The sequence below is a fragment of the Pseudophryne corroboree genome, chromosome 3 (genome assembly GCF_028390025.1).
Source record: "Pseudophryne corroboree isolate aPseCor3 chromosome 3, aPseCor3.hap2, whole genome shotgun sequence".
NCBI classification, from domain to species: domain Eukaryota; kingdom Metazoa; phylum Chordata; class Amphibia; order Anura; family Myobatrachidae; genus Pseudophryne; species Pseudophryne corroboree.
The window spans coordinates 585,984,670-586,002,613 of record NC_086446.1 but is presented as its reverse complement, the minus strand read 5'-3'; the positions used below and the strand labels follow the sequence as shown (position 1 = coordinate 586,002,613).

General features: G+C 44.1%; 1 protein-coding gene across 4 annotated transcripts in view; it reads left to right on the top strand.

The window, feature by feature from the left end:
• The window catches only part of ADAMTS14 (ADAM metallopeptidase with thrombospondin type 1 motif 14), a 363,846-nt gene that overhangs the window by 122,544 nt on the left and 223,358 nt on the right, over positions 1–17,944 (top strand). For 3 of the 4 annotated variants that reach the window (XM_063961435.1, XM_063961437.1, XM_063961438.1), the window contains exon 6: positions 1,934–2,090. In XM_063961435.1, coding sequence (XP_063817505.1) covers positions 1,934–2,090 — 157 coding nt within the window. The remainder of the gene's footprint in view (positions 1–1,933; positions 2,091–17,944) is intronic. The other variant, XM_063961436.1, reaches the window with a different exon arrangement.

The following is a 17,944-nucleotide window of genomic DNA, read 5'->3' as shown; positions in this document are numbered from 1 at the left end:
TTGAAAACATTTGTGAAGACTGAATGAACATTCATGTTACAAATGATGTCATCCTTGCCGCTCTGCCCAGAATGCATCTGTGCTGCAGTCTGTAATGTAACATAGAAATGTATGTGATATACTGATAACTGTGTATACAGCTAGGAATGCAGGTGAACGTTGTCTCTGTGCATGTAGTGGTTAAGAAGAGGGAGCATCACTCAGTTGATGGCAGTACGGTGCTCCCTCTATACCAGTGATGGCTAACCTTGACACTCCAGCTGTTGTTGAACTACACATCCCAGCATGCCCTGCATCAGTTTTGCTATTTGGCCATGCTAAAACTGATGCAGGGCATGCTGGGATGTGTAGTTCAACAACAGCTGGAGTGTCAAGGTTAGCCATCACTGCTCCATACTTATGTAAAGCCAGCTGTTCCTACATTTCTGTAGCTGCCTGTAGCCCACCTATTTCATCAACTTTATTAATATCTATTTAAGGATAGGGCCTTGTGAGCTGTACACGATAGTCAGGGTGAGATGTCAGCAAAATAAAACGCTGCAATAGAGTAAACAGGACCTGACCTGATAAGATGTATCAGCTAATAGATTACTGTCGCACTAGTAACACCCAGGGCTGGTACTACCTAGGGCATCAAAGATTAGACGGCATGTAAAACACATCATTACATACATATAGAGTCTTAGGTGGGCACAAATGAGGGGGCAGCATGGGAGGGGTATGTGGGGAAGGGGCATTTTAGTTTTTTTTAACAGTCTTGTTAAATAATGCTTATAGTGAATGACGTGAATGACAAATATTCTCCGTACAGCGCAGCATGTCGCAGTAATGCTATATAAATAAACATTAATAATACTCAGACTTTGTACTCCAAAGCCTGTCCTGTCTCATGTCTTAAACATAAGACTGCTAGGGGTGGGTTGCATTACAGAATATTAAGTGCATTTATTTTGAGTGTCTCTGCATTGCTGACCTTAAAATATTTTAAAAGCTTTCAATAAAGAGAGGAATAAAGTAAGATTCCTATTTATAAACTAATAAACTATTAAATCTAATTGGGAATGCTTTCATTGGCGTTCTTGAAAAATCACCACCGCATTTTTGTTATAATGGAGCATTCTTTTTTTAATTTTTTTTATTTTACTTTGCTATGCTGGTGGTAACCCTCTTATGTGAAATCAGCTGTCCGCACACTTTCCATTCATGGGTGTTTTTGTAAAAAACGTGCATTGGATACCCTAGGGCACGTGTTCCCAAACTTTTTTGAAGCACCGCACCCTATAGTATCAACATTTTTTATCATGGCAGCCCTATGCAATTTTTTTCATGGCACCCCTGGACAATATTGTGCTTCTGTTTGTCCACATACTTTCTTTTTTTTTAAATTATTATTATTATTATTAACAGTTTCTTATATAGCGCAACATATTCCTTTATGATTGACAGCCACCAGCACTGCTTTTGCCTATCACATTGGCCACAAATAACTTGATTTGGTCCTGGACCACCATCCTGTGGCACCCCTGCAAGTTCCCCGCTTCACCTCAGGGTGCCACGGCACTCAATTTGGAAACCACTGCCCTAGGGAACAAACGCTGTTATAAACTGGGCTGGATTGCCCACATGGCTCTTTACCTAGGATCAGGTGGTTGTAATGGGTAGGCAGCCATATGAGGTAACAATGCAGCTAGCATATTACGCCGGTAAGCTTGGTGTCACCTGCAAAAATACATAATTTACTTGCAAGTAAAGTTACTTGAGAATAGAGCAAGTAAGTATTCTAGTAAAGTACTATTTAAAATATCCTCTTATTGAATCCTCTTAAGAAGATAGGGTCTGTCACTTTGATTGATCCGTACAGCAAATATTAAAGTTCTATTTTTTGCTTTGATGCTGAAATATATGGTGATATGGTCTTGTGTTTTATTTTCAGTCAATCAGTCTTATAGAACGTGGAAACCCATCACGGAGCCTTGAACAAGTGTGTCGCTGGGCCCATTCCCAGCAACGTTCAGATCCAGATCATGCTGAGCACCACGACCACGCCGTCTTTCTCACCAGGCAAGATTTTGGTCCTGCAGGTATGCAAGGTACTGTATTTTGTATGATGTCAGCCAGGTATGTGCAGCATGCTCATTGAGAGTGAACTCTGTGGTGTGACATAATGGTGTCCGTTGGTTGAATTTAATGGCGTCCGGGTTTGGCGGAAGTGCGGGATGCCGGCCGAACTCGGCTGTTTTTTAAAGCGGCAGTCAAAACCATGTGTTGTAAATGACTGCCGCTTTAATTAAATGTCCGCGTTTGGCCGGTATCCACACCTCTGGCAAACTCGGACGCCTTTACAGCCTGCCGCCAGTGGTGTCCGAGTTTGCCAGAGGTGTGGATGCCGGCCGAACGCGGACATTTAATTAAAGCGGCAGTCATTTACTAGACAATGTGAACCAGTCGGCAGCATTTTTAATGACTGACAAAGCTAGCTTATACAGGTTGAGTCTCCCTTATCCAAAATGCTTGGGACCAGAAGTATTTTGGATATGGGATTTTTCCGTATTTTGGAATAATTGCATACCATAATGAGATATCATGGTGATGGGACCTAAATCTAAGCACAGAATGCATTTATGTTTCATATACACCTTATACACACAGCCTGAAGGTCATTTTTGCCAATATTTTGTATAACTTTGTGTATTAAACAAAGTGTGTGTACATTCACACAATTCATTTATGTTTCATATACACCTTATACACACAGCCTGAAGATAATTTAATACAATATTTTTAATAACTTTGTGTATTAAACAAAGTTTGTGTACATTGAGCCATCAAAAAACAAAGGTTTCACTATTTCACTCTCACTCAAAAAAGTCCGTATTTCAGAATATTCCGTATTTTGGAATATTTGGATATGGGATACTCAACCTGTAGAACCACTAAAGCTAAATTACTGTTTAATTTATATAAGTAAAACTGATAATAATATTCATGCAAACATATGTACAAGTAGCTTATCAGAAAACTGATATTATAAATAAAGCTGTAATTGGGGATGGGGGAGAAGAGTTATTTTATGCACATCAGACTCGTGAACAGCTTGGCTACAGTACCTGTGGCCTTACAGCAGCTGATAGAGAACAATAGCATGCAGTTAACTACTCAGCAAATGCAAATAAAAAGTCAAACATCAGGTTCTGCCAAGCTGTGGGAACTGGTACTTACTCAGGGACATGTGGTGAGGTAAATGGCTCAGGAGGTATTGGCTAGTATCAGAGCCAGATTTACACACAATGGGCCTAATTCAGACCCGATCGCTGCTATGCGTTTTCACACAGCTGGTGATCGGTTCTGAACTGTGCATGCGTATGCACCGCAATGCACAGGCATGTCGGTCCGCGGCGACAGGGAGCACCGGGCAGCGACGGGATGGTGCAAACAAAGCGATCGCACGGGCGATCGCAAGGTGACTGACAGGAAGAGGCCGATTGTGGGTGGCAACTGACCGTTTTAGAGGAGTAGCTGGAAAAAAGCAGGAAGATCTAGGCGCTTGCAAGGAGGATTTCTGACGTCAGCTCCGGCCCCGATCATCACAGTGGCTGAGTAAGTCCTGGGCAGTGCAGAGACTGCACAAACTTTTGTTTGTGCAGCTCTCTGCACATGCGAATGCACACCTGCACAGAGAATTCCCCCTCCCCCTGTAGGCGGCGACTACCTGTTCGCAGGGATGTAAAAAACGCACCCTATCGATCAAGTCTGAATTAGGCCCATTATATGAGCCCAAGGGTACATCTGGGCATTATACACAGATGCAGCAGTATAAATTCCTGGAAAGTTAGTGAGTTTTGATCAAAGATGTGCGGAAAAGATAAGCAGGTGAGGTCATAGACTTTATACTCCAAAGTTTTGAGTATAAAAATGATTAGAATAATGCAAAGAAGATATTTCTAACATATTCTTTGTATTTTTCATATACTTTATACAGTCAAAACTCTGACTCAAATGTTAGCATGACAGGAAAGGCTCTGCCTCACCTCACCGCACGTCACTGTATTTACTGTTTATATAATGGAATAATATTAGTAACTGTTATGTAGAAGTAGGTATATTAGATTCTGCACCAGTCAGTAATTAGAAATTATGATAAACAAACCTAAATAACAAATCCTTGGGTATTTGTAACCCGATTCTGTGTTAGGTGGTGTACCCTGAGTCAGTAGGGATAATTAGATTATCAAGGAAGAAGAAAAGAAGACTCTTTTTTGGGTGCACCCTTTAGAACATACTGTAGATAGTAAGGCAATGAAATTTAACTTTTATTATAACCAACGTGTTGATATATCCTAAAGTAAACATGTGTCATTGTACAATACTTATAAAGAAAAAAGGGATCAATGTGAACAGTTCAAGACATGTCAAAATATTATCAATTGCACTTTTGCCATATATAGTGCACACAATTACAGAAAATTGATAGGTCTGTCACAAAGACACCAGGCCAAGTCTGTCTCCTAATTGACCCCACTACAAACTCCCATGTTGAATCATATGGTATCTGGATGAAGAAATAAAAGATTATGTGGATTCCAGTTTAAGATTAGCCCTAGAGAGAAGGAAGTTATAGAAGGTATCTGCTTTCAGTGTTAGGCACAGAGTCAAATGATTCCTACAACACTTGGTATTTCCAGGAGGTCTCCCATCCAGGTACTGGCAAAGCCCAACACTGCTTTGCTTTCAAGATCAGACGGTGTTTGGCGTTGACAGTGTGGTATGATAGTAGTATATATACCAAGTAATAACTCTTGGATCACTATTGTGGATCACTATTGAGAGTCCATCTAGCACTCCAAGAGGTGCAAGAAAATTGGTAATTTGTGTAAAAATCACCAATATTGGTATCAGCAAGAAACAGCTAGAAGGAAATACAGAACGTATCTGCTGTCCATGTTAGACAGGGGTAAAATGTAAGGATAAACCATAGTGTTATACCCCTGAATCAGTGATGAGAGTCCGTTTGAAATAAGAATGAAAGATATATTAATTTAGTCAGGAGAGACTCACAAAGAATCCGCAATTGATTTCTTTTAACCAATAAGACAGAAATCGTATTAAATGGCTGTCATTAGTTCAAAGTAATCAGACAAAGGTTCAAAACCATATGGGGGGAGCAAATAAGGTAAATTTCTTATGAGTAGCAAAAAATAATAGCAAGAAAAAATAGTTATTCAATTATTGTGAGAAAACACCAGCTCCTGGTTCATATAACAATATGCAAAGCTTGAAGTGTACATTGGCTGCATTAGTACACAGATTTTAGGTGTAACCCCATCTGGGGCTGCAACTACGTAATCATATCCTACAATGTACCACAATTCTCAGATAGAATTTCTAGCTTGTATATATCTGACCGCACTGGAAACAGTGAATTGTATCCCCGTTAGTGCCGGCCAGATGCTACCTGTATAGATGTCCCATATTGCAGGCTGTGGTGGCTGAACAAGGACGTTGAAGGGGTGCGTGGTGGCATGATGTCACAGGCAGTGCTCCGATCACAAAGATGGTGGCGTCCCTCCTACAATGGCATCCAGATTGGTGGGGCAGTTAGCATGCTGGGTGGCCTTGCCCTACGATGGGGCATGTGAGACTAAGCATACAAGACTAAGGATTTCAAATTATGCTAAAAAGCAGAATTTGCAATCCTTACAGAATAGGGTCCTTAGTCCGTTAAAATCATTGAGATTTATTATTTACTAATGGAAAACATTTGTCAAGATTGAATGTTACCACTGCCATAATCCTTATTGCTTTGCACTGAAAGTTTCTCTAACAGTGTAGTGTGTAATGTAATATCAAAATGTATTTAATAATTATGTATAGAGTTAGGTCTGCATAGGAATGTTGTCTCTCTCCATACGGTTGTAAGAGTTTATTAGTTCACTGACAAACGGATGTGATTTGATTCATTATTTTTCCCCCTTGATAGATTAACAAGGTTTAAAAAGTATCAACTGTAATTCTAGCTTTAATTAAACAGAAGGTACTATCAGTTTCATAGCTAGTTTAAAACAACCAGTATTGCTCCACAGAACCAAGGGAATTCTCTCCTTAACTTGCAAGAAGATCAGTAAGAGGATGGGCAATCCTAAGGATCGCCCATGACTCACTGCTTTTTGGGAGGTGGAGAGAGCAGGAGTAGGTAGGGCCTCTGCAGTGTAGTCAGGCCAGGTTGGTTGGCAGACACAGACACCCCCTGGCTGATGCGACTTTGTCAGGGAAAGCCCAGCTTGTCCATATGCTTAGAGAACTAGTTGGCTGTTTGGAAAAAGTACGCTAATGTATGCAGGGCCGGATTGGCCCATAGGGGTACATGGGAAACCCCCGGTGGGCCCCACTGCCTGGGGGGGCGTTGTCCTCCTCTAAGGATCAGGTTCCAGACTGTGCACTAATTATACATTATGCATATGTTACATTACACTGCACAGTACTTTGGTGTATTTTCTTCAGTACATTGCTGCTATTAATCTGGTACATTAGCATGCACTAGCAGTATTTACTGTATATATTTATCAAGGGGCCCAGACCATGCACTCACTAATGGTTAGCCAAGCCTCTGTGGTGACAGGCCACACCCCTAAGCATGAGCCCCTACTACTGCATTGCCCCGGTGGGGAATTCATGCCCCAGTCCGACACTGAATGCATGGGAGCAAATGACAATCGACCATTTGCTCCCAAACACTGGAAAACAGCTGATAATGGTCATTTATACAGATTGATTATTTCCATTTGAATTAACCAGTGTGACTGAACAACTGTTTTTGTCTTGTTTCCCAGTATTCGGAGTAAATGGTTGATTGTCAGTTGCTCCCATACATTACCAGATTTTTGTTCCAACCAGCCGACTAGTTGGATGACTGGAAAGATAACTTCTGTCTTACTAACATCAATACAGTCCATGTTCTGACCGCCGGGATCCCGTACCCAACCCATTGAAATTATGGTTTTATAGTACCACGAATAAAATCAAGATGTAATCCCATAACATCAGAGTAATAGTACATAGAAATGTCTAAACCAGCATCCCCAGAGGTTATTATGGGAGATGGGCGATGCTGCCAGATTTGGCCCCCGGAGATAGCCTATGGGCTACACATTGCAAATGTAGTTCCGGAGTGTTCCTCTGGAACCCTCCACTGAAATTGCCACTGTGCATGTGCGGTCAGCGGGACCGCGCATGCGCAGGAATACCGACAGCTCACTGAGCACATCAAAGCACCTGTCCATGGGGGTGCCCAATGATACATCCCGATGTTATAATCACATATTGCAATGCCCAGCGTGTTTACACTCAGACCAAACAAATTTACATGCCAGCACTTCTACCTACTAACGTCACTGAGCTGCTCAAAATATAAGTGGGATGTTGCTATAACATTTGGCACAGCAACTTTAGTTGGACACTGTGTATTCCCAGCAGACGTGTGGTAGCACATCCCCACTTCCCCACCTGGCCACACCCCATGACCATGCTCCCCCAATGACGGTGCCCCACACCCACTGTCATTTATTACTGTCTCCACCGCTGTCTGCAGACTGCAGGGGACTTGTTAACTGTCAGTTGACATTGTGTGCATGCATTTTAGCGTAAACATACATAGATGTTACACTCTCATGTGTTAGTTGTAGTTATATTTCAGGTAGGGGCCACATAATTAGATCAAAATAGTATTACTGCTGTAAAGGTTTATTTGCAAAGTTAGCCATAGTAACTGTACAGTATGGGGCCAATGCAGCACATTATGTGTTTTCACATGAATGACACACTCCACAAACGAGTGTACGCTAGTACGGGCGTTACAGTCATATGCATTTCTGGTGCATCTCCACTTGCAACTAAGAAGGTGTAACTGGGCTATAACAGTCAGTCTTCATGTAGGCTACAGTATGTTCAGAGAAGGGAAATTGTTGTAGCTGCAGGCTATGCTGAGTTGGACAGATGCATAAATACCTGTTTTTAGACAAATGTTTTTCCACAAGTGTAGGTTGGTGCATGTGCTCCCTGATGATGGTGATTGGTATCAAACCAAGAGTATGAGTAGTGGGCAATCTGGCCACATAGATGCTTACAAAGCTGCGTAATAGGGAAAATACACATTTATTTACCTGTGCATAATGCATGAGCAATTGCTAATAATGATTTTACACCGAATTGTGGGGTCACACTTGTGATTTTGTAGCCGGCTCCAACCCAGATGCAACCCAGCTGAGATCCTAATCGGACTGGCGCCAAGACCCAGCTTATTAGCTCAGTGGTCACGTGTGCAGTGCCAGCTACAGGAGGTGAGATCATCTCTTAGCACTGGCTTTCCTAAGCTGTAAACGGGTTGGGGGTCGCATCGACTCAGCTTACCCGTTTACACTGCACCGCAACCTGAGTCCTTCCCGAAACCAACCCTGCAAGCTACCCTTTTTACACCAAGCCGTGACCTGGATTAACCTGGCAATAACCCGAGTCAAAAGCTCGGTGTAAAAGGGGTATTAGTTGCATTCTACTCTGCATAAGCTCTTATGTTGTAGTGCTACAGTGCTTAGGGGAAATTCAGAGATGAACACAGATCGCTACGTTCGCAGCCAGATCTGCGTTCATTTCTGCACATGCTGAGGGCTGCCCAGCACAGGGCAAGGCCACCCAGCATGTGTAAGGCCGCCCTTGCAGCGCAGCCTGCGCAGTCAGCGGGCATTTTTTTCCGTGGCAGCTGCATGTGACGTCATGCAGCCGCCCTGAAAACGGTCACGGCCCTCCCACATTTTTCCTACACCGCCCCTGCAACACCATAACCCAGCCCACGCAATGTCGTCGCCTTTTATTCACATTGCGGTCGCATCCATTGGGGATGCGCCCGCAATGTGTATGGCCGTGCTGCCGGCAAACTGACCCCCTTAGTGTTTTTCGTTTTTGTAATAAAGAATATTGTCAGGAGTCCAAGGATAGCAGCTTAAAGAGCAATTTGAGGACTGTACCAACACATCTTCTCTGCATATATACATACAGACGGACTCTGGTCTCGCTTTATTGTCTCTCCTAAATTCTTTCTTTGTTCTCTGTCATTAAATCTCTTTTTCGCGCCAAGATAAACGGAAGGTTGAAAAAAGCAGCCTTGTTATAAACACGGACTTGGCTGACACATGGCATATATGTGGGCAGTACAATTATAGGGATCACTTCCGAGCAATATGGGTTAGTAGGTTTGTTTGGTGCTACCTGCTTCATTTCAGTTGTTTGTTTGACAGAGTCTTACTATTATTATTACCTTTTGCTTATAAGTCTCCAAATGGGTTCCGTAGTATCCATACATAGAGGATGGAATATACAGCACAAATCACAGGAATAGTTAATAAATGGTCATACAGACCAGTCCAGAATAATTTATAATTAGTGAAAAATATGCTTTTACAAGTAATCAAATTCCCCATGATTTTGGTGAAAAAACAACAACCTTGTCACGCTCGGCGTAAGTTGGGGCTCCGACAACCGAGTTTTGGCTGAAGGGACAGCTACCTGTGAGGAGAGTAAACGAGGTGGCTGAATGTAATTCCTCCTCATGGGGTGGAAGCCAAACTAAGTGTTAACGTTAAGGATGTATACAGTTTATAGAGATATTCAGTGCGCAATGACAGCAGCTAGACCAGTGTCTCTCTCCTAGGAAGTTTCCTTTACCCCTCACCAAAAAGTGCACAGAAAAAACAAATTTGGAGAGTTCACTTAGCCAGCGCTGTCCGTGATTTCTTCCCTGTCTCACTTCATTAATATTCTTGTTCTCAGAAATGCAGTGACATGCAAAGCAATGAAAAAATTTTATATAGTGAAATAACGTTTTAATTTATACACGTAGAAACAATACACAATGGGATCAGATTTTGACACAATCCTTAGGAAGCGTATGAGATGAGTAATTACCAGAATCTATGGGAACTAGGGTCAAACAGTCCCTATCAGCGCATGTGTCCCAATATGGGTGCTCCGGACAGCCCACACTCAACATAGGTCGTAACTGCTGGATCCAGGTCATAGAACTCCACTCATTAAGGCCTCCACAGGACTACCGACGCGTTTCTACCCCTAGCTGGGGTCTTTCTCAAGGTTAAGTCAGAATGCTGATCCTTCCAAAAGAACCCATATTTAAATGTCCATCCACCAATCGGATTCCCTAATTCACAGTGGTACCCAATAACACAATCAGTCCTCTCCCATTGTGATCCTGCTGTGACGCCGTCCAAAGCCCCGGCGCCCATTTCCGTGTACGCGGGTTGTCATGGTAACCGGCCTTCCAAGTCCTGTACGTCATGTCCCTTCCGGCTCCGCGCTTAGTAATGGGAATCCCGTCTCCTGGTGCTTATTTTAAAATCTTTATAAGTCTTTATAAACATACTGTCCTTAAGACTTTATTTATCTGTCAATTGTGTGGATTTAAAAAACCTATATTCACAAACTGGCAGTGGAGCGTAAAGTCACTTCCGGTGACGTGACTGACGTCATGGAGAAATGTAAACAAACATCTAATTCTAAAACACAAACAGACAAAATATTAAAACAATCATGTATTAAAACTTTTTAACTCAAGAATAGCAGCAAGAATTATATCTAAATAACCACAATGTCATAGCAGCGTATGGACAGAAATAGCAGCATGTTGAAAAAGTAATTTTAGGATAGCTTAAACAAAACAATGCAGAATCTTATAAAAACCATTTGACTTCAAAATCAGAGTTTAGGCCACTAGGTTTGAGTGTTCCTAAATAAAATATGGCCTTCATTTCTGCCTTTGCTAGTTAATTAGCTTTATCGTTCCGCCTCCAGTGACCTTTTTTTTTGTATATTCTGTTTTTATTCAAGAAAATTCAAAGATTACATCACATTTAAGTTCAGAAAGCGGTTATAAATGTGGTTAGAATCAGGTACAATCCAATCTATGGTATCAAAATAGTAAGTTGTCACAAGTTCTGAGGGTTATTACAAGTATAGTCGTTGGTTTATCATCCTGTAACGTTTACTACGCTATCTATTCGCCTTCTGTTTATACAAGAAACCTAATCATAACATCTAGGTAAAGATAGTGAAGTAATTAGAGGAAGGGGGGTTGGGCGAGGTAAGGAATGGGGGGTGTGAAGGACAGGGATTGGGGGTTGACCAGTACCACGGGATTCGTAGGTTAAAAGAAGGGTGGGATGCCTTCATTATGGAGAGCTGATTGTATTGCTAGTTCACTTGGTTGCATAGAGGTACTCCCTGTACTCTGTGGAGGTAGTATAATCTATCCATGGTAGCCACATAGCCATGAACTCAGAGAGTTTGTCTCTAGAGCTCAGGAGAATGTTCTCCATATTCATGTAGTGGTTAATCCTCTCAAACCAAAGTTTTCTTGTGGGTGGGTTTGGGGACCTCCATAGTGTGGTAATGATTGCCCGTGCTGCATTGGATAAGTGGCGTAGCAGTGACGTTTTGTGTTGTGCCAGTGGGGTAGGGGAATGGGAAAGCAGCCAGAAGGCCGGATCAGTATGGACAGGTGTGTGGAGTATATCCTGAGAGATGGAGATGACTTCTGCCCAGAAAGGGCGTATTAAGGGGCATGACCACCAAATGTGCATTAGGGAACCGATAGTGCCAAGGCATCTCCAGCATTTGTTCGTCACTCCCGGATACATGTGGTGGAGGAGGGAGGGGTGCCTGTACCATCGCATTATCAGTTTGTATTGGGTTTCCCTGACTTTTATGCACACTGAGCTTTTGTGGGCTTTGAGAAATATCATTCGCCACTCTTTATCCGTCAGTCGAATTTCCAGGTCCCTCTCCCATGCCTTTTGGAAGGATGTGGGTGATTGGACTTCAGTGTCTTGTATTAGTTTGTAGAGTGTAGAGATTGTATGTTGGGGGGTGTATCTGGAAACACACAGCCTCTCAAACTGTGTAAGTTCCCTTGAGGCTTGGGGGTGTCTATGTCCGGAGTGTATGTAGTGTCTTAGTTGTAGGTATTTCCAAAAATCTCGCTGTGGGATGTCCCACTTTAGTCTTACTTCTGAAAACTGCTTAACCCCCGTGGAGGTTGCTATTTGGCCTACCCTGAAGAGACCCGTGAGGGCCCAGTTACCGAAATGTGATGGCGTTAAGCCGGGTTGGAAGTCGGGGTTGGCTAAAAAAGAAGTCATTGGGCCAAAAGCGGATGAAATGTTTGGCCAATTGCGTGCTTTTTTCCAGAAAGAGAGGGTCGCGTTAATAGTTGGGTGGGTGATATGGGTCTTGGGTAGGGAGGGGAGCCACGGAAAGATCTCTGGGAATTGCTGCATGTAGAGTCCCTCTAGTGCCACCCATTGTTTAGTGTCCCGACTCCTCGTCCAGTCCAAAACTCTATTGAGCAATATTGCCCAGTAATAGCCCTTGATATCTGGCAATTGAAAGCCTCCATTCCGGGTGGAGCGGCTCATTGTGGATCTGCTAATTCTTGGTCTTCTCCTAGACCATATGAATTGTTGTGTCAGGAGTTGTATGGACCTAAACCAAGAGTCCGGGATTTGTATTGGGAGGGTTTGTAATTTGTACAGTAATTTAGGGAGTGTATTCATTTTTACAACGTTCACTCTCCCCAACCATGATAGTGGCTTAAGGTACCATCGACTATAATCAGCTCTGATCGTCTGGAGGAGGGGAGTGAAGTTCAGGGTAAACAAACGGGATAAGTCTTTCGGCAGCAGTATGCCCAGGTAGGGCAGGTGTGATGTGTTCCAAGTGAATGGGGAGGATCGCTTAAGTTTATTCACAGTGTCGGGGGGTGAGGATATGTTCAAGGCACAGGACTTAGACACATTTATTTTAAAGTTGGAAAGTTGTCCAAAGTGGGTCAGTTCCTGCATGAAATGGGGAAGGGAGGTGATCGGGTGTGCTATTGTGACCAGTAGGTCGTCAGCAAAAAGGGAGAGTTTATGCTCTGTATCTCCTACTGTCAGGCCCGTGATGTGTCCATTAGCTCTAATGGCCCTCGCAAGAGCCTCAATGCATAGGATAAATAGTAGAGGTGATAATGGGCAACCCTGTCGTGTCCCATTGTTTATGCAAAAGGGCTCGGACAATGTCCCGTTAATTCGGACTCGGGCTGTGGGCGATCTATAGAGTCCCATGATTCTGCCAAGTGCCAGGGGACCCAATCCTATGTGCCCCAGAACAGACCTCATAAAGCCCCAGCTGACTCTGTCGAAGGCTTTTTCAGCGTCAGTGGACAGTAGCACAGTAGGGGGGCCTCCTTGGGACGCTATATGGATTAGGCTTAGGACCTTAGTGGTATTGTCTTTGGCTTCGCAGTTCAAGACAAAGCCCACCTGGTCATTATGGATCAGGGATGGAAGGAGTACGTTTAGTCTGTTTGCCATTAATTTTGCAAATAGCTTGGCATCAATGTTTAGTAGTGATATGGGTCTGTAGCTGGAGCACACCGAGGGGTCCTTACCAGGCTTAGGCAGCACCGAAATGTGGGCTTCCAGAGATTGGGTCGAGAAATGGGAGTCCGCAGAAATTGAGTTGAAGGCCTGGAGGAGGTAGGGGGAGAGGAGATCTTTGAATTGTTTGTAATATGTAAGTGTAAATCCATCCGGCCCCGGACTTTTACCAATGGGAGTTGAGGCTAGGGCACTTTCCAACTCTAACTGGGTGAAGGGTTGCTCTAGTGATTCTCTATCTGCTAGGGTTAGAACTGGATAGGATACTTTTTCTAGGTATGCTTTTGCTTGTAGGAGGTTGTAAGGGGTGGATGTGTTGTCGGCTTGGTTCTCTAAGTTGTATAAGAGGGAGTAGTATTGTTTAAAGCACACGGCTATTTCGGGGGACTTAAATCGGGGAGTTCCGCCTCCGTCTTTTATGCTATTGATGTACAGGGATGAGCGTTGTGCTTTGAGTGCTTGGGCCAAAAGGCGGCCAGGTTTATTACCCCACTGGTAGTATTTGGAGTTACACTTGCGGACAGAAAGCTGGATACTATCTGTGAGGGTTTTTTTCAATTGGGCACGAGTATCTATCAGGTCAAGGTAATCGGATTTTGAAAGGGATTTTTTGTGTGAGGACTCGAGGCAGTGGAGACGTTCTAGTAGTTTAGTGATATAAGCTGACCTCTGTTTTTTCATGAAAGTCCCCAGCTGTATGAGTTTGCCTCTAATGGTGCATTTGTGTGCTTCCCACAGGGTAACCTTGGAGACCTCATCGGTGTCATTAAGGGAAAAATATTCTGTCAGGGCCTTTTCTAGTTCGCCTTTGCAGTACTGGTCCTGCAAAAGTAACTCATTTAGGCGCCAGGTCCATTGGCCCGGAGCTGCTTGGGGGGTTGAGAGAGTCATATGTATTGGGGCATGGTCTGACCAGGTTATCGAGCCAATGGAGGAGTCTATTAGTTGAGGGAGGTGCCTATGGCTCAAAAATATATAATCAAGACGTGAGTAAACAGTGGGGTAAATTTACTAAGGTCCCGATTTTGACCGAGATGCCGTTTTTTCTTCAAAGTGTCATCTCGGTCATTTACTAAACTCAAATCACGGCAGTGATGAGGGCATTCGTAATATTTGGAAGTCCTAGGAAAAAATCACGAATGAATACACCATCGGTCAAAACGCGGCTGTTTAAGTATGAATCTCGGTCATTTACTAAGAAGTGCAAAGCAAAAAAAAAAAAAACACTGCCGTGAAAAATTACAACTCGTAAAAAAGTGCAAAAAAAACCCAGACCTGCTTTTTATATCCGTGATTGGATAGGCATGCACGGATCCATGAGATCCGTGCATGTATATCAGTGGGAAGGGGTGGGAAAGTGGTTATTTTTTTTTTTTAAATTGCGTGGGGTCCCCCCTCCTAAGCATAACCAGCCTCGGGCTCTTTGAGCCGATCCTGGTTGCAGAAATATGGGGAAAAAATTGACAGGGGTTCCCCCATATTTAAGCAACCAGCATCGGGCTCTGCGCCTGGTCCTGGTTCCAAAAATACGGGGGACAAAAAGAGTAGGGGTCCCCCGTATTTTTAAAACCAGCACCGGGCTCCACTAGCTGGACAGATAATGCCACAGCCGGGGGTCACTTTTATATAGTGCCCTGCGGCCGTGGCATCAAAAATCCAACTAGTCACCCCTGGCCGGGGTACCCTGGGGGAGTGGGGACCCCTTCAATCAAGGGGTCCCCCCCACCAGCCACCCAAGGGCCAGGGGTGAAGCCCGAGGCTGTCCCCCCCATCCAATGGGCTGCGGATGGGGGGCTGATAGCCTTTGTTTAAAATGAAAAGATATTGTTTTTAGTAGCAGTACTACAAGTCCCAGCAAGCCTCCCCCGCATGCTGGTACTTGGAGAACCACAAGTACCAGCATGCGGCGGAAAAATGGGCCCGCTGGTACCTGTAGTACTATTACTAAAAAAATACCCAAAAAAACACAAGACACACACACCTTGAAAGTAAAGATTTATTACATACATCCACACAAACATACATACATACTTACCTTATGTTCACACGCAGGTCGGTCCTCTTCTCCAGTAGAATCAAAGGGGTACCTGTTGAAAAAATTCTACTCACCAGATCCAGGGTCCCAGGCTCCTCGTAGCATCCTTTTGTAATCCATGTACTTGAATAAAATAACAAAACGGAGACCCGAGCCACGAACTGAAAGGGGCCCCATGTTTTCACATGGGACTCCTTTCCCCGAATGCCAGAAACCCACTCTGACTTCTGTCTAAGTGGGTTTCTTCAGCCAATCAGGGAGCGCCACGTTGTAGCACTCTCCTGATCGGCTGTGTGCTCCTGTACTGAGTGACAGGTGGCACACGGCAGTGTTACAATGTAGTGCCTATGCGCTCCATTGTAACCAATGGTGGGAACTTTCTGCCCTGCGGTTGACCTAAAGTGACGTCACCGCTGAGCAGAAAGTTCCCACCATTGGTTACAATGGAGCGCATAGGCGCTACATTGTAACACTGCCGTGTGCCGCCTGTCACTCAGTACAGGAGCACACAGCCGATCAGGAGAGTGCTACAACGTGGCGCTCCCTGATTGGCTGAAGAAACCCACTTAGACAGAAGTCAGAGTGGGTTTCTGGCATTCGGGGAAAGGAGTCCCATGTGAAAACATGGGGCCCCTTTCAGTTCGTGGCTCGGGTCTCTGTTTTGTTATTTTATTCAAGTACGTGGATTACAAAAGGATGCTACGAGGAGCCTGGGACCCTGGATCTGGTGAGTAGAATTTTTTCAACAGGTACCCCTTGGATTCTACTGGAGAAGAGGACCGACCAGCGTGTGAACATAAGGTAAGTATGTGTATATGTTTGTGTGGATGTATGTAATAAATCTTTACTTTCAAGGTGTGTGTGTCTTGTGTTTATTTGGGTATTTTTTTAGTAGTAGTACTACAGGTACCAGCGGGCCCGTTTTTCCGCCGCATGCTGGTACTTGTGGTTCTCCAAGTACCAGCATGCGGGGGAGGCTTGCTGGGACTTGTAGTACTGCTACTAAAAACAATATCTTTTCATTTTGACAAAAGGCTATCAGCCCCCCATCCGCAGCCAATTGGATGGGGGGGACAGCCTCGGGCTTCACCCCTGGCCCTTGGGTTGCTGGGGGGGGACCCCTTGATTGAAGGGGTCCCCACTCCCCCAGGGTACCCCGGCCAGGGGTGACTAGTTGGATTTTTGATGCCACGGCCGCAGGGCACTATATAAAAGTGACCCCCGGCTGTGGCATTATCTGTCCAGCTAGTGGAGCTCGGTGCTGGTTTTAAAAATACGGGGGACCCCTACTCTTTTTGTCCCCCGTATTTTTGGAACCAGGACCAGGCGCAGAGCCCGATGCTGGTTGCTTAAATATGGGGGAACCCCTGTCATTTCCCCCCCCATATTTTTGCAACCAGGATCGGCTCAAAGAGCCCGAGGCTGGTTATGCTTAGGAGGGGGGACCCCACGCATTTTTTTTTTGTGATTTTACAGGGTTTAATTAAAAAAAATAAAAAAAAATGAACCCCAGCACGGATCACACAGATCCGGCCGAGATTCATTTTTAAAAAGTCGGCAGTGTTTTACTAATCACTGCCGTAAAAAATAAATAAAAAAAAACATGAATGACATCGACATCGGAACAAAAGAAAAATCCGAATACGACAGCTTAGTAAATTAGTCGTAATAAATTCAAAAAGTTGCAGTTTTACACTTTCGATGTCATTCGTGATTGAACTTTGACCTGAAACGGGAAAATACGAATCTTAGTAAATTTACCCCATTGTGTGGGTTCGAGTAAAAGGAGTAATCCCTGCAGATCGTGAAATAGTCGCTTAGCCTGTCGGTGTTGACGTTGGGAAGTTCGGGATGAGCCAGAGGATGAGTCTAAGGATGGGTCCACTGTCCAGTTCAGGTCACCCCCTACAACCACAACCCCCGAAAGTAAAGGCTCGATTAGGGAAAGGGCAGAGCGGAAGAATGTGATCTGATCTTTGTTTGGGGCATACAGGACCACAAATGTGTACGGACACATACAAATTTTGCAATTGACTACCAGGAGGCGGCCTGGGATCAGTTTGTGGACTTATATGTCCGACAGTTGGAGAGTCCTGGAGAACATTATCGCTACTCCCTTGGATTTGGTATCTGGGTTGTTGTTGTAGTAGGCCTGGGGGAAGCGGAAGTTTGTCAAGGGTGGGTTCTTAGCGGAAATTTTAAAGTGTGACTCTTGGATTAGTGCAACATCCACTCTGTCAGCCCATAGGGACCGCAGTAAAGATGATCTTTTCTCTGGGACATTGAGGCCTTTCGCATTAAGTGATGTTATTTTAATTCTTCCGGGGGACGTCATGGTGGATGTGGGTCATGAAGGGGAGTTGCATTCCTGGAATGGTCAAGGAAGGGAAGGAGTGGAGGTATGGGGGAGGCATTAGAAGGGTAAAACATG